The 20,402-nt window shown below is 45.8% G+C and overlaps 2 protein-coding genes across 10 annotated transcripts in view; one reads left to right on the forward strand and one right to left on the reverse strand.

Moving 5' to 3' along the window:
* The window catches only part of ANO10 (anoctamin 10), a 286,509-nt gene extending 285,548 nt beyond the window's left edge, over window positions 1–961 (forward strand). For all 8 annotated transcript variants that reach the window (XM_074404029.1, XM_074404024.1, XM_074404026.1 and 5 more), the window contains one exon: window positions 329–961. In XM_074404029.1, coding sequence (XP_074260130.1) covers window positions 329–397 — 69 coding nt within the window. In that variant the 3' untranslated portion in view covers window positions 398–961. The remainder of the gene's footprint in view (window positions 1–328) is intronic.
* Window positions 962–16,313: 15,352 nt separating this feature from the next.
* Window positions 16,314–20,402, reverse strand: part of SNRK (SNF related kinase) — a 71,168-nt gene continuing 67,079 nt past the window's right edge. For both annotated transcript variants that reach the window (XM_039477469.1, XM_074404023.1), the window contains exon 7: window positions 16,314–20,113. In XM_039477469.1, coding sequence (XP_039333403.1) covers window positions 18,895–20,113 — 1,219 coding nt within the window. In that variant the 3' untranslated portion in view covers window positions 16,314–18,894. The remainder of the gene's footprint in view (window positions 20,114–20,402) is intronic.

The raw sequence follows: 20,402 nt of genomic DNA on the forward strand, positions 1-20,402 counted from the left end.
GAGGCCCTGTACCCCTATTCCCCTCATCCTGGCCATCCAGGGAGGAGGAGACACCAGCTGCTTCTCATTTCAGTGTCCTTAAAATCCCTGCCTGTCTGGGCTCACACAGTGAAACACTGCATTTCCATCCACACCAACGGTCTCCCATCTCCCTCAGAGCCAGACCCAGGGACTTGCAGGAAGCTGTAGGCAGCATCAGAGAGCCACCACTTCTCTGGGGTCAAAACTGCTTCCCAGGCTTCCACAGAGAGTGGAGGCCTCTGCCACTACTTAGGTGCTATTTCTCAGACTCGTGTGGCTCACCTGGTGTCCTATTTTCTCTTGACAGCAAATGAAGCTTGTGACCGAGAACCTGAAGGAGGAACCAAAGGAAAGCGGGAAGGAGAAGGCAATCTGAGTGCCCGGCGTGCCCAGCTGCCCCTGTTGACAGAGGCTTGTGTCTGTGCCATACCTGGCATGGTGGCATGGGGGGTACCCAGGGCGGCATCGTGGCTCCTGAACCCAGACCCAATGCTTAGCCAAATGAAGTGGCTCCCATCTGGCAAGCGCCCTTCTCAGTGTTGCAGGGGCTCGGCTCAGGATCCCTGGCAATTCCTGGCAGTTCCCCCAGCCACGCTGTGTCTGCTCCTTCCCAGTTCCTTCCCAGGCCCCACACGCTGCTCCAGCTGCCAACTTTGCCGACAGCCACTGCTGCCCTTGAGCGTCTCACCATGAGTAAGCCGCCAGCTGTCCATGTTCCCTTCACAGTAGTGTCACTCCTGATCCCGCCATGGCTCAGGGACCCATGGACAGGTTGGGGATGGGAATGTGTGCCCCCTGTGCTCATCACAGGAGCCTCAGTTGACAATAGGCAAGGTGCACCCACACTGAACCTCTTTCCTGGTTCTCTTTTGCAATATGTTAACAGACCCTTTATCAACATAAACAGTAGTAACTGAGCTATTAAAGGCAAACTCTCTGACTCCTCCTGCCTGCAATGGGGACTGTGATGGGCTGCCCTGTTCTGAAACAAGCACTGGGTGAGGTCACTGAAGGTGGAGCAATGCGATCGGTAGCCCAGGGTGGGGGACTTGGCTGGAGGCCAGGTACCAAAGCTTGTAGCTGAAGCCTAGGCCATTTTCGAGAACTTCTGCTGCTGGTGGTGGTGCCCGCCTATAGGGACACTAGGGCTGCTTTCACATGCACGGTGTACCCATGGTGCCAAGTCAAGGGCTAGCAGCCACTCCCGATGCCCTGGCCTGGGCTTGGGCTTGCAGAGAAAAGGGCCCTCCTTGCCTAGTGGTGCTACCCACCTCCCTAGCTGTGTCCATGGACTGTCCTGCATTCAAGGCACAAGAGTGCCATGTAGGCCAGGTCTACCCATGGGGACAGCCCTTCCCACCAGTGCTGGCTGTCCTGGTGTAGCCAAGATGCCGCAGACCTGTGGGCACCTCCACTCAGACAGCAGCAGATGCCCTGGCCCACCTGGAGAAGATGAAGAGCTGGGAGGGCCACCGTGCTTCCTAGTTGGCAGAGGTTTGTTTCCCTCAGCTCAGGAGTCAGGCACCTTGATCCGTCCCCCACCTCAGAGATGGGGCAGCGTCTTCTCGCCAGCTCAAGCACTACTTGTCTTTGGAGGCCCCGACTCCCTGTCTGCTCCTTCTTGGTTGTTTGTGTTGGTCCTGTGAGCCCATCCTCTTTTTCCAGAGTGGACATGTGTGAGTGAGTTTTGCCCCTGCCCTTACATGGGATGAGCCACTCCAGGGCCTTGTTATTCAGCGTGTGTTCAGTGTTTGACAGTTTCTAGTTATAGGCTCATATTTTGAAATGTCAGTGAATGGCAGCCACCAATATAGGCCTAAGTCCTGAGACCCCAGGATCTTTCCTCCATTTCAGCCTGGGTGCGTGTGTTTTCTGAGAAAGGAGAAAGTTGAAATGGTGCCCTTGGCACCAGCTCTTGGTATCCCCCCCCATCCCCCAGAGCCCAGCTTTGAGAGTCAGTCACATGAATGCAATTGGTTGTGAACCAATGGGTCTTGAGTGCCTGGAACATGAAGCCACCAAATCACCTGCCACCTGTGGTGCCGCTGAGCCTCCTCCCACTACAGTGACTGTGCCCTTCCCAGAAGCCTCCCATCTGCCCTTCCTCAGTGTCTGATTGGGCACAACTACATCACTTAACTAAGCCTAAGCCAGTCACTGCATAGGGGAGAACAGGACCCTCCAATGGGGTCAGACCTCAGGCACAAGGCCAAGGGGGAGGGTAGATATGGAACCAATCAGGTTCTGTCAAGTGGGAGATTGGCAGGAGAAGAAGGTTGCCGCAGTTTGCTAGGTTGTAGCAGGCTGGAGCTGTGGCGAGTTCCTCACTGTATCCCCAGGGCTGTCGTGGTTGTTATCTAGCACATTGCAGGTGCTCAGGACTCGGTGGCACAGTTGAAATAGTAGGGGTAGAGGACAGCGTGTCTGCTGCTTCACATTCTATAGCTTCCTTGTATCTAAGTTGGACTGAGAAAGACATCTAGGCCGATGCCGTCCCACCCACACCCTTGCCTCACACAGCCCTTCCCTTGGTCGTGGTCTCTGCCTGGAACTCTGGCGGGCCCCCTCTCCCTGTACTTCACTTTATCCCCCAGCTCTTCTGGCCACTGACTCACCCACTGTTCTCTGATGGCCTCACCTCAACCTCAAATCCAACCCAACCACACCCCACAAGCCTCTTGCAGTCCCCACCCTCCCTGGTGGTGCTGCCTTAAGGCTCCTGGTGACTCTGCCCAAGAAAACCTACCCACTCTGCCCACCCAGTTCTCAAACACCCCTGAGGACTCCAGAGGGTGACCGCCCCACTCCCCATCGAAGGATCCAGCCTGAAAGAGCTAGGAGGCACCTGCTCATGTGAGCAGACGTGGACACCAGAGGTGCCAGCCTCCAGCCTGGACAAGAAAAGTGCCCAGAGGCAAGGGCGTCAAGAGTCAGGAGGCCGGCACCGCAGCTGCCCCTGAGGGACAGGCAGGACCAGGTGGGAAAGGATTTGGAACCCCGGTCCAAACCTTTCATGACTCAGAGGAGGGAGGTCCACGCCAGGGAACCACAGGAGACTAAACCCAGGTCTTTGGACTTTAGGCCCAGAGCTCTCCCGGCACTGGACAGCTTCCAAGGAGGACAGCTGGAGAGCAGCTGTGGGGCAGGGCATGAGACAAGAACCTCAGCCACCCAGAGGAAGCCCCAGTGAGGTAAGCGCAGGCCCCATTCTCACGCAGAAGCCCATCCCACCTGCGACGGAGAAGGGTTCCAAGGGAGGCCCCCCGCAAGTTGCTCAGATGGGCTCTGTGCACCCCACGGCTCCTGGGGTATCTGCACAGATGGCCCTGCCAGAGCATTCATGCCTCACCTCAAAGGTGGCTAGGGACTGGTTTCTCTTGCAAATGTTGCATGTGTCCCTAACTGCCTCTCTCAAGCCATGAGACACAAGCTGTCTCCAAGGCCCACAGATTGTCACTGGGACTTGACCCCAGTGGGGGTTTGGCCACAGGCCCGATCCACTTCACAGCCCAACTCTCCTCTCTCACACAACTAACCCAGACCATGTCGAGCCCTGTGCTGTGACATTTCCTAGGTGCCCTCCCCATAGGCGAGGGCTGTCCCACTCCTCACAGGTGGCTCCTCTCACTCTCCGGGTCACAAAAGCCCCACACAGAGGCCAACAGAAACCCCACAGCATCCCAGGGCTGCAGCCTCAGGCAGGGGGATCAAGCGGTGGACCCTTCCCCCAATGGTGGCCACACTGCCGTGGTCCCCATCAGCAGCTTAAAAGCTCAGACTTGAGAACAAATCTTTATTTTAGCAGCTTCACTAGCAAATAAGAAGAGAATGTTCATGGCCAACCAGCTCTGCAGCAAAGCTGGACAGCCAAGAGCTCTCTGGGTCACAGTTGCCTCACGTCATCCCCATTTAATAGAAGAAGCTGAGGCCTGCAGGGTTCAAGTGACTTCTCCACAGCCCATGTCTACCCAAATCTGTCCTTTGCCACCTGTGCCAAACCCTGCTACCCCACAGCCTCTGCCCAGCACCTGAGACCTGTGTTCCCAGCCTTAAACCCTGCGGCTCCTGCCCTTTTTCCAGCAGGAAAGTAGCAACAGGAAGGAGGAAGGCCGAAGGCCACACACTGAGGATCGAAGGGTACAGACTGGTCTTTACTAAGTTTTAAGAACTGTATGGCCTGGCCGGTGCCTTGGTAAATAGCGAGATAATGTGGGCCTTGGTGAACTTCTTGCCATTAGCTGGATCTACAGAGCTGCCAGGCTCCAGGCCTCCCTGCATGCACTCCACACCCCATCCAAGGGACATGACAGAAGAGGAGGGACCTGACAGAAGCTGGAGCCTCCAGGACCTCTAGGAGCCCAAGGACATAGCCAGGGAAGCTGTATCCTCAGACTTGGGAACACCCTTCTGTCCCAACCACAAGAGAGGCCATAGCCACTACAGGGGGAAGGAAGATGCTTTCCTGGTCCTGGGAAAGGACCCAGTCAAGTAGGCACCAGGAAAGGGTGTGGGGAGCCGCTCATCCAAACTCTCTAAGAGTCAAAAGTTAGGAGTTCTTGTGAGCTAGCTCAGGACCCCATTCAAGGCCTGCACCAGGGTGGGCCAGGAGCCTGGAATCAGGGCCTCATGACTGGGGCCAGGCTCAGCAACAGGGCCTCACGTTCCTCTGAGTGTGGCCACAGACCCCTGATAAGCATTGCGTAGACCAGGCGTCCCCAAACTTTTTACACAGGGGGCCAGTTCACTGTCCCTCAGGCCGTTGGAGGGCCACCACATACTGTGCTCCTCTCACTGACCACCAATGAAAGAGGTGCCCCTTCCTGAAGTGCGGCGGGGGGCCGGATAAATGGCCTCAGGGGGCCGCATGCAGACCGCGGGCCATAGTTTGGGGACACCTGGCCTAGACCTTGTTCCGTGCTGATGCCCATTGCCAGTACCCAGGCCTGAGAAGCCACATGGTGATGTTTTGGCCCAGGAATCTGTATCTTCAACAATGCCTGCATCGGATGCTGTTGCGCACTGAAATCCAAGAACCACAACAGGGTAAAGGGGCTTGCTGGTTTCTGCCCAGAGCAGCTGATGCTAAAGGCCCCTGCAGAGCCAGCCTCCTTCCGTGCTGACTTGTCACCATGGGGACAGGTCTGGGGTGCTTCTGTGGGCCTGCAAGGGATCTAGAGCCACAAGCATCCTGGGCCTGAACAGGATCCAGGGCAGAGAGGAGCAACAAGGTACGGGACCCAAGAGACTTCAGTTTCCTTCCCACCTGGTGTTGGATAACTGACATCTCCCACCACCCTCTGTAAACCTTGGAGATTCTTGGGCAGTTCAGAGGTGGCAGCAGCCTCCACTCAGGAGGGAAGAGACCCTTGGCTTCCTGCTGATTGGTATGTGGGGTCCTCACATAATAGAGAAGAGAGGTCTGATGAAGTTTGTCCCCTAAGTTTGTGGCACAGATCACCCTGATTGCATTTGGCTCAAGAAACGTGGCCTCCTCACTAGATCTTACCGTGCAGGTGAATTTCTTCAGTGAAAGGGGAAAACAGTGGCACAGAGAATGTGGATTATGAAGCTCCTTCACTTGTATTATTCCCACCCACCTATTATTACTTGCTGGTTTTTCACCTGAGACTCCCACGGCCCACTGGGTAGATAGATGTAGTCACTACAGGAAGTAAGGGCAGAGCTTCAATAAATCCAGCCCAGCTGACCCTCTGCAGGAGAAAGGAAAACGCACCCTCAAGTCTCCCAGGGCACAGGCCTGGGCACTCAGCTGAGGTGTGAAGAGTTTTGTCTACATCATCAAAGTGTGCTCAATACAAGGAAAATCATTGCAAGTTTCTAAAAACCAGAAGGGGGCCAGGCACAGTGGCTGACGCCTGTAATCCCAGCACTTTGGGAGGCCAGTGCAGGTGGATCACGAGGTCAAGAGATTGAGACCATCCTGACCAACATGGTGAAACACCATCTCTACTAAAAATATAAAAATTAGCTGGGCATGGTGGAAGATGCCTGTAGTCCCAGCTACGTAGGAGGCTGAGGCAGGAGAATTGCTTGAATCCGGGATGTGGAGGTTGCAGTGAGCTGAGATTGTGCCATTGCACCCCAGCCTGGTGAAAGAGTGACTCTGTCTCAAAAAAAAAAAAAAAAAAACCCAGAAGGGCAACAGTAGTGTAGACGTGGATATGCACCTCCCTTTATATAACTCTCTGGCTCAGAAAACAGAAACCAAAGGTATCTCCTCCCTAAGGGAGACTGAAGAGCCACTTACCATCACCTCTACCTCCTTTTCCCAGAACACAGGCACAAACTGGCACCCAGAGTTTGTCCTTGCAAGTGGGGTCAGTAAAGACAGGGAGGCTGATAGTGTGGCACAAACGACTGCTTTCTGGGACTTGCCTGCCTGCCTGCCTGCCTGCCTGTCACCTTCCTGGGATGCCCTGTCTGGTCATAGTGCTCTTGTAAGCCATTTGCTTCAGGAGCTGCTCTCCAGCTATAAATGGCTATGTAGCTGCTGCCATTTGCACCACAGCAGAAGGAAGGATGCACACTGGGATTTGCAGCAATAATCTGAATCAATCCAGTGATATGGCAGGCTTCCACCTAAAATATGTTCACCAGTGCAGGATTTTGCTGTGATTCTTGCACAAACATGTTGAAGACATTGATTCCTAATGGACAGAAGGCATCTTGGAGACCAAGAGACATTTCTTGCCTAGTCCCATTTTCCTCCCAGACAGCTTGTCCCAGGAAATGGCCAGCCAGACCAAGGAAGCTTCCCAACGCTGTAATTCTTTGGGAAATGTTGTGAGTCCAGGTCTTAGCCCCTGAATGCAAATGGTCTCTCATCATGAGGTGTAAGAAGCAGCTTCACCTAATTTCATGTACACACCTACAATCTCTTAGGACCAGATATGTCATGGAATTTTGACTTGTTCAGGTTATTAGAAAGGTAACAAGATGCGTATACATGTGTTACGCGACAGCTTGAGTGTGGTATAAAGTGGTCTCCTATAGCCAACTGCCTTAATGTTGCTTTGCTCAGCCCTCTTACTAAAAGGTCAAAGGAAAAGTTGAGATACTGCCATCTTCTCACACCTCTCCCTGCCCACCCAGCTGCGCAGCCTGAAGAGTGGGCTGCCGGGTCAGGTTAACAGTACATCCCTGGCCAAGACTCTTTCCCCTTCTGAGCCTCATTCCCCCTTGCAAATGAAATGCAAACAACACCCTGCTCTGCCCATCCCTTTCTGTGGGAGTCCATCAAAATAACATCCACATTCCCTGGCTTTTTAAGCCTCTGAATTCTGCCTTCGAGAAGAGGTTCACACCCCATGTCTCTTCTGCCTAAAGACTTTTTTTTTTTTTTTTTTTTTTTTTTTTTAGACAGAGTCTTGCTCTGTCGCCCAGGCTGGAGTGCAGTGGTGCAATCTCGGCTCACTGCAACCACCATCTCCCGGGTTCAAGTGATTCTTCTGCCTCAGCCTCCCAAGTAACTGGGATTACATATTAGCCAGGCTGGTCTCAAACTCCTGCCCTCAAGTGATCTGCCCACCTTGGCCTCCCAAAGTGCTGGGATTACAGGCGTGAGCCACTGTGCCCGGCCCTCCACAGAGACTCTTTTCATGGTACACAGTTCATGAGTCAGTGGAGAAGCAATGAGAATTTGGGGTTGAGAGCAACATGGGTCAGCTGGAGAGAGCTGTAGACAGGAAGAAGGTGTCCAGGAAGAGCCAGGGGCAGGAGCAGGGTAGCTAAGAGAGAAATAATTCCCATTTCCCAGACCCTCCATTCCATTCTTGAGTACCCACCTGGGTTCTACTCCCCCTCCCTCCTTATACTTCCAGAGAGGCCCCCGCAAGACCTACTTCTAGGGTTTTTAAAAATTTCCCTCAGCCTCAGGGTGACCTCTGGCTCACAAGCTGCAGAGCTTCTGTGAGAATTCTTAGGCTGACCTGCTGGTGTCCCACTCTCTGATCCTCTACTCCCATCCCCACATTTGAGTGGCCCCTGGGCTCCTGTCTCAGGCCTTTGCTGCCTTCTCTGGGGCTAAGCTCTCACCAAAGTCTCCCATTCTCAAGGGTGAGAGCATTTCCTCCATACTTGCAGAGCACAGATCTACAAAGGAATGCCTCGGCCAGGTGCAGAAACCACAGGTGCAACATGAAACCACTAGGCCAATGCGCTGGCTCACACCTGTAATCCCAGTTGGGAGGGCCAAGGTAGTCCTCTTGGCCAGGAGTTCGAGACCAGCCTGGCCAACATGGTGAAGCCCCATCTCTAACAAAAGTTAGCTGAGTGTGGTGGCATACGCCTGTAATCCCAGCTACTCAGGAGGCTGAGCTGGGAGAATCACTTGAGCCCGGGAGGTGGAGATTGCAGTGAGCTGAGATTGTGCCACCATACTCCAGCCTGGGAGACAGAATGAGACTCTGTATCAAAAAAGAAAATTTTATTTTGTTTTTTAACTTTTAAGGAGAGGTACATGTGCAGGTTTGTTATGTAGGTAAACTTGTGTTATGGGGGCTTGTTATACAGATTATTTCATCACCCAAGTTTTAAGCCTAGTACCTATTATTTTTCCTGTCCTCTCCCTCCTCCCACCCTTCACATTTAGGTAGGTCTCAATGTCTGTTGTTCCCCTCTTTATGTGTTCTCATCATTTAGCTCCCACTTATAAGTGAGAACATGAAGTATTTGGTTTTCATTTCCTCTGTTAGTTTGCTAAGGATAACAGCCTCCAGCTCTATGCACATTGCAGCAAAAGACATGATCTTGTTCCTTTTTATGGCTGTGTAGTATTCCATGGTGTATATGTACCCCATTTTCTTTATCCAGTCTATCACTGATGGGCATTTAGGTTGATTCCATGTCTTTGCTATTGTGAATGGTGCTGCAGTGAACATAAATGTGCATGTCTGTTTATGATAGAACAATTTATACTCCTTTGGGTATATACCCCTTGGTATATTGGTAGTTCTGCTTTTAGCTCTTTGAGGAATTGAACTTTTCACAATGGCTGAAATAATTTACATGTCCACTGATAGTGTATGAGTTCCTTTTTTCCACAACCTCACCAGCCTCTGTTATTTTTTGACATTTTAGTAATAGCCATTCTGACTGGCGTGAGATGGTATTTCATTATGGTTTTGATTTGAATTTCTCTAATAATCAATAATGTTGAGCTTTTCTTTTATATGCTTGTTGGCCACATGTATGTCTTCTTTTGAGATGTGTCTGTTCGTGTCCTTTGCCCACTTTTTAATGCAGTTGTTTTCTTCTTATAAATTTAAGTTCCATATAGATGCTGGATATTAGACCTTTGTCAGATACAGAGTTTGCAAAAATTTTCTCCCATTCTGTAGGTTGTCTGTTTACTCTGTTGACAGTTTCTTTTACTGTGCAGAAACTCTTTAGTTTAATTAGATCCCATTTGTCCATTTTTGTTTTTGTTGCAATTGCTTTCAGCATTTTTCTCATGGAATCTTTGCCCATTCCTATGTCAAGAATGGTGTTGCCTATGTTGTCTTCCAGAGTTTTCATAGTTTGTTGTTTTATATTTAAGTATTTGACCTGTCTTTAGTTGATTTTTGTATATGGTGTAAGGTAGGGGTTCAGTTTCAGTCTGAATGTGGCTAACGAGTTATCCCAGCACCATTTGTTGAATAGGGAGTCCATTCCTATTGCTTGTTTTTGTCAACTTTTTCAAAGATCAGATTGTTGTAGATGTGGGGACTTATTTATAGGATTTCTATTCTGTGTGTCTGTTTTTAGTACCACACTGTTTTGGTTACTGTAGCCCTGTAATAGAGTTTGAAATCAGGTAGTGTGATGCCTCCAGCTTTGTTCTTTTTGCTTATAATTGCCTTGGCTATTCAGGCTCTTTTTTGGTTCTGTGTGAATTTTAAAATAGTTTTTTCTAGTTCTGTGAAGAAGGTCATTGGTAGTTTGATAGGAATAGCATTGAACCTATAAATTGCTTTGGACAGTATGGTCATTTTAATGATATTCATTCTTCCTATCTATGAGCATGGAATGTTTTTCCACTTGTTGGTGTCATCTCTCATTTCTTTGAACAGTGTTTTGTTGTTGTTGTTTGTTTTTTTTTGTTTTTTTTGTTTTTGTTGTTTTTTTTTTTTTTTTTGAGACGGAGTCTTCGTCTGTTGTCCAGGCTAGAGTGCAGTGGCACGATCTCGGCTCACTGCAACCTCTGAGCAGTGTTTTGTAGTTTTCATTGCAGAGATCTTTCACCTCCCTGGTTAGCTGTATTCCTAGGTATTTTATTCTTTTTGTGGTGATTGTGAATGGGATTGTCTTCCTGATTTGGCTCTTGGCTTGACTATTGTTGGTGTCAACAATAATAAAAATCACTAGGAATGCTAGTGATTTTTGTGCATTGATTTTGTTTCTTGACACTGCTGAAGTTGTTTATCAGCTGAGGAGCTTTTGGACCAAGACTATGGGGTTTTCTAGATACAGAATCATGTGTCTGCAAACAGTGATAGTTTGGCTTCCTCTCTTCCTATTTGGATGTACTTTATTTCTTTCTCTTGCCAGAAATTGCTCTGGCCAGGACCTCCAATACTATGTTGAGTAGGAGGGGTAAGAGAGGACATCCTTGTCTTCTGCCAGTTTTCAAGGGAAGTGCTCCACCTTTTTGTCCATTCAGTATGATATGGCTACAGGTTAGTCATAGATGGCTATAATTATTTGAGATAGAATCTCATTCTATTGGCCAAGGTGGAGTGTAGTGGCATGATTTCTGCTCACTGCAACCTCTGCTTCCTGAGTTCAAGCAATTATCCTGCTTCAGCCTCTTGAGTAGCTGGGACTACAGGCACGCACCACCACACCCAACTAATTTTTGTATTTTTAGTAGAGATGGGGTTTTACCATGTTAGCCAGGCTGGTCTTGAACTCCTGACCTTATGATCCACCTGCCTCGTTCTCCCAAAGTGCTGGGATTACAGGCATGAGCCACCATGCTGTCAGATGGCTCTTATTATTTTGAGGTATGTTCCTTCAATATGTAGTTTATTGAGAATATTGAACATGAAAGGGTGTTGAAAGCCTTTTCTGCATCTATTGAGATAATCATGTGGTCTCTACCATTAGTTCTGCTTATGTGATGAGCCACATTTATTGAGTTGCATATGTTGAGCCAACCTTACATTCTGGGGATGAAGCCTACTTGATCGTGGTGGATAAGCTTTTCGATGTGCTGCAGGATTTGGTTTGACAGTATTTTGTTGAGGATTTTTGCATCAGTGTTCATCAAGGATATTGACCTGAAATTTTCTTGCTATTTGCTAGGTTTTGGTATCAGGATGATACCGGCCTCAAAGAATGAGTTAGGAAGGAATCCTTCCTCCTCAATTTTTTGTAACAGTTTTAGCAGGAATGGCGCCAGCTCATCTTTGTACAGCTGGTAGAATTCAGCTGTGAATCTGTCTGGTTCTGAGATTTTTGGGGATGGTAGGCTATTTATTACTGATTCAATTTCAGAGCTCATTATTGGTCTGTTCAGGGATTCAGTTTTTTCCTGGTTCAGTCTTGGGAGGGTGTATGTATCCAGAAATTTATCCATTTCTTCTAGATTTTCTAGTTTGTGTGCATAAAAGTGTTCATAATATTCTCTGATGGTCATCTGTATTTCAGTGGGGTCAGTAGTAATATCCTCTTTGTTGTTTCTAATTGTGTTTATTTGGATCTTCTGTTTTTTGTTCATTATTAGTCTAGCAGCAGTCTATTATATTAATGGTTTTAAAAAACCAACTCCTGGATTTGATCTTCTGAATGGTTTTTGTCTCATTCTCCTTCAATTCAGCTCTGATTTTGGTTATTTCTTGTCTTCTGGTAGCTTCAAAGTTGGTTTGCTCTTGGTTCTCTAGTTCCTTTAGTTGTGATGTTAGGTTGTTAAATTGAGATCTTTTTGACTTTCTGACAGGGGTGTTTTGCCATAAATTTCCCTCTTAACATTGCCTTAGCTGTGTCCCAGAGATTCTGGTATGTTGTATCTTTGTTTTCATTAGTTTCAAAGAATTTCTTAATTTCTGCCTTAATTTCATTATTTACCCAAAAGTCATTCAGGAGCAGGTTATTTAATTTCCATGTCATTGTATGGTTTTGAGCAATTTTCTTAGTCTTGATTTCTAATTTTATTGCACCATGATTTTTATTCGTATGATTTCAGTTCTTTTGCATTTGCTGACAATTGTTTTATGTCCAATTGCATGATTGATTTTAAAGTATGTGTCATGTGGCAATGAATTTTAAAACAACAGCAGAGCATCAAACCAAGTACGAGATTCTTCTAAGTGTGGTGCCCCCAAATGAGTATACAGGTTGTACACAGACATGAAGCCAGCTCTGCCAGTAAGACATTTGACTCAGTCTCATGCTGATGTTCCCCTTAGTGACTGTTTCAACCAGTGCCCCCCCACCTCCACCCGACTCTTTTCACCTTCTAATCCAGGAACCTTGGAGTCCTTATAAAAGGATAAAGGATTCAAGAAGCAAAATGAATTATTCTCTCTCAGCAAAGCCCACTGCCACCTCCTGTGGTTCACACAGGGACCTCCAGATGATTGGAACCCTGCTCACACTCTCTGCATTCTTCCTCCCTGCTTTGCCCTTCTTAGAATTCCCTGACCCTGATAGCATTGCTGTGCAGACACATCAGTACGTCTGATCCATCATCTCATACTAATTTAAATCACTACTTTCTTCTCCAAAGGCATTATGAACTAGCAAGAACCATGATTCATTTTTTTCTCTTCTGACTTTCTAATCTGGAACACCTTGCTCAGAGTGAGGTGTCCAGCAAGTGCTTAGTCCTGGATTCGGGGGTCCTGAAAGATACAGCTCCCTTCCTAGTAGCCACAATGTGCTTAGGCCGTATTAGCTCAAAAAGGGCTACAGTCTTTCTCTCCGTGGATCCCAGAAGTCTGAGAAAACTCATCCCTGCTGAGCAGCTATAGGGGGCAGAAGGGCCATGGATTAACAACCACCCAAAGTCTGATGTGTCCTATGTTTGGCCTGTTCAAGGACTAGCAAGGTTATTGCAACCAGAGCTTAATGAGCAAGTTGACAGGAGGAGATGTGATAATTGGGGCAGAGGACAGATTGGGGCCTTGTGGACCACCACACAAGGACTAGACTTTTAAATCTGAGATGGGAAGCCATGGAAGGATTTTGAAGAGGGAGTGACACACGATTTAGACTGCTGTTTCTGGCAATGATGAAATTAGAGAAATTTGATTGACTCTCTTGCCTTAAACTAGGAAACCAAACAAAATATATGAAGCAATGGTTTTCAGGCATTGAGCAACAGACAGCATAGGGCGGTCATCCCTGAGATAAGGGAGGCAAATGAGGTGAGCCCTGTGAGTTGAATGCCCCAGCTCACTGCCCAAAGGTAGTTACCAGAACACAGGGAGGGAGAGCCTAAATAGCCTGGTTGAGTTGAACAGGTAGTTTTCAGTTCAAGATCAATGTGCAGGGCAGAGAGGAGGGAGCTGCACAGATAATGAGCAAGCTCCAAAAGAAAATCTGTTTTTTGGTTAAGTACTGATCAGTACCTATGAGAAAACTACCTTAGGCTGGAGAAAGAACCACTGGAAAGCAGTAGGCTAAACAATGCTCAGAACTTACCCAAGGCTGGGAATAGTTCATGTTCCTACCAGCCAGAGTGGAAAAACCTCAATAGAATCTCTAGAGAGACATTGCCTCAGGAGTGGGCCAAATTAGCCCTAAAATGAAGACTGCTCAGGATCTGCCCTAACAGTTTAAAAGTGAGACATGAAGGATCCAATGACTTTAAGTAACTGCATTCCCAAATGAAATCCAACACTTCTTACATGAATACAAAAAATTCCAGCATTCAACAATGTAAAATTCAGTGTCCAGCATTGCAATAAAAAATCAATCAAGAATTTTTATACAGAATGATATCCTTCATAAAGAAAAAATAATTTTTCAGACAAGAGCTGACAGAATGTAATGCCAGCAGATCTGCATTATATAAAATGTTAAAGAATGTCCTACACGCAGAAGGAAAACCAAAGTGTGGATCCACACAAATAAGTGGAGTGCTGCAAATGACAAATATGTAGCTAAACTACTCCCCCCATGTTTAATCCCTTAAAAACTAGTTAAAACAATATTTATACATGGGCAAAAATAAAATGTATGACAACAATCATATAAAGAACAGGAAGAGGAAAATAGAGGCATACAGTTGTAAAGTTCTTATACTCTACATGAATGACATATTAAGATAAATATAATATACATATTGCAAATCTTATAGCACCCACTGAAAAATAAGTGGTACAGCCAATAAGCCAATAGTGGAGATAAAATGGAGTAACAAAAGGTGCTCAGTTAAACCAAAACAAGGTAGTAAAAGAGGGAAAAATGACAGACAAGACAAACAGAAAACTAGGTAGGTTTACACTCAACCATATTGACAATTTACACTAAATAAATACATCTAAATAAAAGACATTTGCAGATGAGATAAAAAAGCAAGTTCCAACTATATGCTATCTACAAAAAAACAAACAAACAAAATGACACAACAGGTTAACTGTAAAGAATAGAAAAAATATATATTCTCACAAGTCAAACCTGGAGTGACTGTATCACTATCACATGGAGATTTCAGAACAAATAATTTACGAGGCATAAAGAGAGAACATTTCATAATGAGGAAAGGGATCGAGTCATCAGTATGACATAACAATCTTAAATGCATAGGTACCAAACAACAGAGCTTCAAATTTTATAACACTGCTAGAACTAAAAGGAGAAATAGACAAATCCACAACCATAGTTGGAGATTTCAACACTCCTCTCTCAATAATTAAGACATAAAGTCAGTAAGAATATAGAAAACTTGAACATTCATTATCAACCAGCTTGAACTAACTGACATGTATAGGACACTCCACCAACAGCACTTTCCAAGCACTCAGGAAACATTCACCAAGATAGGTCATATGCTGGGCCATGAAACAAGTTTCAGTAATTTCAAGAGATTTAAACTATACAAAGAATGCACTAATAAAAAATGATATAAAACTAGAAATTAGTTATAGAAACATATGTAGGAAATCCCCAAATATTTAGAAACTAAACACCTTTCAAAACAGTATGATTTAGTCTTTAAAATGATCTCTCATACTGCTGAATGGAAAATAAAGAGAAAGACAAGGGCAAATACAGGGAAATCCTTTAAAAGGGATTTACAGTTCAGATGAGTGTCATGGACTTGAGTGGTACTGGTGGTGGCAATGAGAAGCAATCAACTTTGAAAGGTAAGATTTGCTCATAGACCGAATGTTGGGATGAAAAAGTGAAGGATGACACCAAGATTTTCAGCTTGTATCCAACTATTGAGGGCCAGAAGTTACCATTTAAGAAGGGCGCACTGGTAAAAAGATTTGAGGGGACAGATTAGAAGTTTTGAACTTGTAAAAATTGAGATGCTGTAGACACATCCAAGTAGAAAAGCCAAATAGGTAGTTGAAATCCAGTGTTCCTGGGATATTGGGCTAAATGTATTTTGGGCTTCTATCAGTATCTAGATATTAGACTAAATGAGATAATCAGGTGACTCACTGCAGATAAAGGAGACCAGAATTGAAACTTGGGACATTAAAAATAAATTTAGAGATTGGGAGAATGAGGAATGGTCAGTGGCTGAGGAACAGAAAGGCAGAAGTGAGATACTGAGAGATGGGAGGTTTATAAGGAAGAGAGAATTAGCAATTCATCAAATTCTAACATGGGATTGAAAATTGGTAACACAAAGTGGTTACTTGAGGCTGGAGTAAGCGGTGTGGAGGACAAAGGTAAATTGTGCCAAAGGGCACAAGATTTCTTTTTGGGGGTAGGTAAAAGTTGCTTATGGTAATGGTTGTGTAAGAACTAAGAGTAGCTGACTTTGGAATCACAGTAACAGGAGGAAGGGCAGAGCATATGATTACATATGAAGGAAGAGAGGAAGGCGGAAGTGGAAACTTGTGGCCGTTCTCATTGCTTCTGTTTATTCAATTAGGCAGCACAGTGACCAGCAGAGTGACGAAAGCAGATGAAATAGAGAAAGTGTACTTAATGGGCAGCCGTGGGCCCACCTGATATTTGTGGTCATGAGTTTAAAGTAAATGTAGTCATGACTGTACTTTTTCAGCCACATCTGGTGGTGCAGGCACAGAACATGGAGGAGGCTGGGTCTAACTGAGGTGGGACCTGCAAAGCTGCATGTATGAGAAACAATACAACAAGGGACACGGTTTATATTGCTGAACACCAATATGTCACTTTATTATTTGGATTTTTTCCCCATTTGTCACACACCTGTCAATGTTTATACAATGAGGGAAATCAACCAGCATTGGAAGCAACTGACCAAATCAGTTGATAAGTCTGTACCCTCTTAACACACATCAATTTTCACTTGGTAGGGATATCTTTAATTCAATTCGGTCTCACAGTTATCCTTAAAATTGGTGTCAAGATTGTCACATCTTTAAATACAGATAGAATTGCCAGAAGTACATAATTATATATATATATACACACATACAGAAAAATACAAGACTGTTTTTCCACAATATGTAATTTATACACTACTGTAACTATATGCAACTTTTGAAGACAGGTTAAGGAGTACAAGTAATTGTTTAGAGCAAGTAAGTAGTTTGGTCCAATATTATCTTAATGTAATGGTCTTTTGCTCCCTCCCTTTTATGTGACGACATACTATGACATACAACACATGCACAATCATTCACTTATGAACAAAGGAGTAAGACACCACTCAGACTGACATTTGTATACCCAGAGGGTCAACCAACCACACACAACTAATAAGGCTATAATACAGCTATGCAGCATAAATGGTCAACACTGCTGATCCTAAAGTGAGCACCATATATACATCTGAATATAAAAAACCATTGAAAACCAAACACATATGTCAGTTAAAAGGTGCCATTCCAAGGCTATACATAATCACAGGAAAAAGTATTTACACTGCTTGGAAAACAGCTGCAACAAAGAGTTTATTGCCAATGCCCTTTATAAACTTCTCTCCTACGTTTAATACAGATGTTACGCTCACTATCTATGTGAACCACACATCTTATTTCTGGCCCTTTATAAGATCCCTGCTCAAGAATTTCAAGCAAATATGTTCTATGGCTTCACCCACACATCTATTCTCATAGCTTTCAAATTATAAATATCACAATGAACTAGAGCTGTAGCTTAAAACATATCTAGCCTAGGTCTAGAAAGTAAAATAAGTATTTTAAGTATCATTTTTACTTAGTTTAGTAAGTATACTGTGAAATTCAGAGTTCTCAGTAAAATATATTTATCCTAAAGTAGCAGAGTCAGTGTGTACTTGAAGAAACAGTGACAACAGCAGTGCAGTTCTTTGGTGATCTGCCCACTCTCTGAATTACATGACCAGATGTGTCTCAGTCTGTCACCTCAGACATGATAGGGGCTGAAGAGTGGGGAAGGGCCCTGGGTCCCAGCCACATTCTATCACCAATGTTGCTAAGCACTGCTTTTAAGACTCCCAGGGCACTGCATGAAACACAGCAACTGGCCCCTTCCATAATTAGCAGTTTGCAATATACAGTGTCCTACAAGATAAAATGCCATGACAGATGATTATCTGGTCAAAAGCAGTCTTTGTACAGGAATAGGTTAAAGCAAGAGTTCTTTGATTATTGTTTTGGCAGGAAAAGGCAAAGTGAAAAACACTTCCAGAAAAAAAGTTACAAAGCAGGCTTTGTGCATTTTTGTTTGCTCTATATGTGAATTTTACCCTTTTATGTATATTTTTTGATCAGCCAATTTCACAGCTAGCTGGGCCAACGGATATAACTCAATGAAAATAACAAGAGTTAACGTAATTACCAAACTCCTAAAAAACAAATCCCAGTAAGTTTTAATTCATGGGTTTTGACTTTGCCATTTGTGTGCACCTTCTGTACTAGGCCCTACAGTTTTTCTATCTACATGGAAATCCTGTGGTGTGCCCTACAGGAAGGAATTTACACAGAGCATCCTTTTGTTCTGTTAGACAGACATACACTCTCTAAGTAGAGTTAAGACATCATCACTTCACATTACAAAATAAGATTGTCTGCTTGTAATTTATCACTACAGGGGAAGCTGCCTTATAAATCTAAGTACTTTATCTTAGCTATTACAAAAACAAGGAAATCTTTTTCAGTTAAATGTTAAGAGCCCAAACTTGGTTTTATACTATAGCTTAAGACAAACAGGTGTGGGTATGTTCTAATTGTGGTTTTAAGGTTGTCAGTGCAGACACTCACTGTCCTCTGCTCTGCACAGGCCATGGACGGCTGGGCGGCACAAGGTCGCTAGCTGGCTCCAGGCCTTTGGGTATAACGTTATTGCTTTGGTTCTGTCTCAGACACCAGAGTGTGTCTCAGAGCACAGAGTTTCCATATCACAGAAGGTCAGGACAGGAATTCAGATTTTTCACAAAGAAAAGTATTTTTTCTCTCTCTAGGTTAAGTGCAGAACATCAAATTTCTAAGTGCTCCATTTATATTAGGTTCCAAATATACATCTTAATTTAATCCTGATCATCCACATTAAAATTATGAATGTAAAAATTACATAATAGGCTTTTCGGCTGGAAAAGAAAAGTGTCTAGCAGCATGCACAAAGACCATGCATTGTCACATCATCAGGCGAACAAATGGAAAGGTAATAAATAATTGCTCCTAACGCCCACTTTAAAATAGTAAAAACAAATGGGAACAGTGAAGTGAGCCAGTCTTCACTGCTCTGAGCAGGAAGCGTGCTAGCAGACAGATAGGGCCACAGTCAGATGACGTGGCAACAGCTGGCTGGGCTGGACGCGCACAGCAGCCCCTCTTTAGGGTTCCGCTGGATGTTCACAGAGATGGTCTTTTCGCACAGAGGTAGCTGGAGCACGTTATTTTTCAGGTTCTTGCTCTTTATCCGTTCCAATTCAGTGGTGGTATCTGCCATGTGGTCAGAGAAAAACTTTATGCTGCCCACTGCAGGGGCCTGCCCTGCATTCCCCGTGGAGCTGATGCACATTTTCCATGTAGATTTCTCTTGGACTTTCACACTGGAAAATGACAAGCCATTCTGTGGATCAATAATGTACTTGGTGCTCCCATGAAGCTGGGAGCCAAGGCAGAGGCTCATGAGTTTGAGGCTCTCAACGAGCTCCCCAGCACTGCGAGAGGCCAGCTGCATGGAGTTGCTGGGGCCGGCACAGCGGCGTGTGGTACCCGATGTATTGGTGGGGTTGCCACCCGAGCCGCTGGAGGGGCTGCCCCCACCAGCATTGTTCTCACTGGGGCTGGCCTTGTCCGCCCCTCCGCTGCCATTGCTTGGTTTGCTTTGGCCCCCACCATCCCCCTCACTGCCAGGGGGCCCCTCGCTGCTATCCCGGCGGTGCCAGGAGTAGGTGAACCCACTATCTTTATCCAGCCGCCGTCGGCTTTCAGAATCATCATCACTGGTCTCCGAACTACTGCAGCTGGAGCCCCGGCCCTGACTTTTCCTCCGGTGGTAGCGTTTGTGAACTGTACCCGGAGAAGCTATATTCATCTTTAACCTGCTCAACTTGGGAGGCAGATTCTCATCCATGTCAAATTCGTCATCAGATTCCCCTTCCTCAAAGATCTGGTTGAGGACAGGAGCACTCTTCCTGGATGTCAGGCGATTGGTCACAGATGGCTTCCGGCGCAAAACCACTTGTGTTGAGAGGGACATGGGTTTCTTGTCCTCCTCATCTTCCTCTTCATCTTCTTCCACCCTGAACAGACACTTCCGCCCACTGGCTGTGGGTTTTAAGCTCGTGGGTGGCACTGTAGAGAGTGCTGGTCCAGCCAACTCGGGAAGGTCATCTTTCTTAGCTGAGTCACACAGGCCTTTGCTCCTATGGCCATTGAGGACACTGTCAGCAGCCCGAGCAGGAGACTGAGGGACAGTCGTGTGAGACAGAGGAGTGGCCGTGAGGTCATCCTCAAGGTCCTGGGGTACATCAATTTTGGTTGGCCATGACTGCCTATGTAACAGATTGGGGGGAAACAAAAGCCATATAATCATTATGCAGATGATAGTAAAGTATATCACACTGAACTTACTGGGACAAAATCTACAGACTTAAAGAAAAAAGCAGCAGCTTTGCAAAGCCATTCAACATCATGTAAACATCAGCAAGGACACCACAAGTGTAAATGTGGTTTTGAAACACGGTTCAGTTTGTGGCTTACTGGCCAAATGACAACTTCATCACAGCTGCCAGAAAAGAAAATGGGGCAAGAACTACTCCATCTTTTCTATACAAAAGCTTT

The sequence above is a fragment of the Saimiri boliviensis genome, chromosome 8, assembly GCF_048565385.1.
Source record: "Saimiri boliviensis isolate mSaiBol1 chromosome 8, mSaiBol1.pri, whole genome shotgun sequence".
Classification (NCBI taxonomy): Eukaryota; Metazoa; Chordata; class Mammalia; order Primates; family Cebidae; genus Saimiri; species Saimiri boliviensis.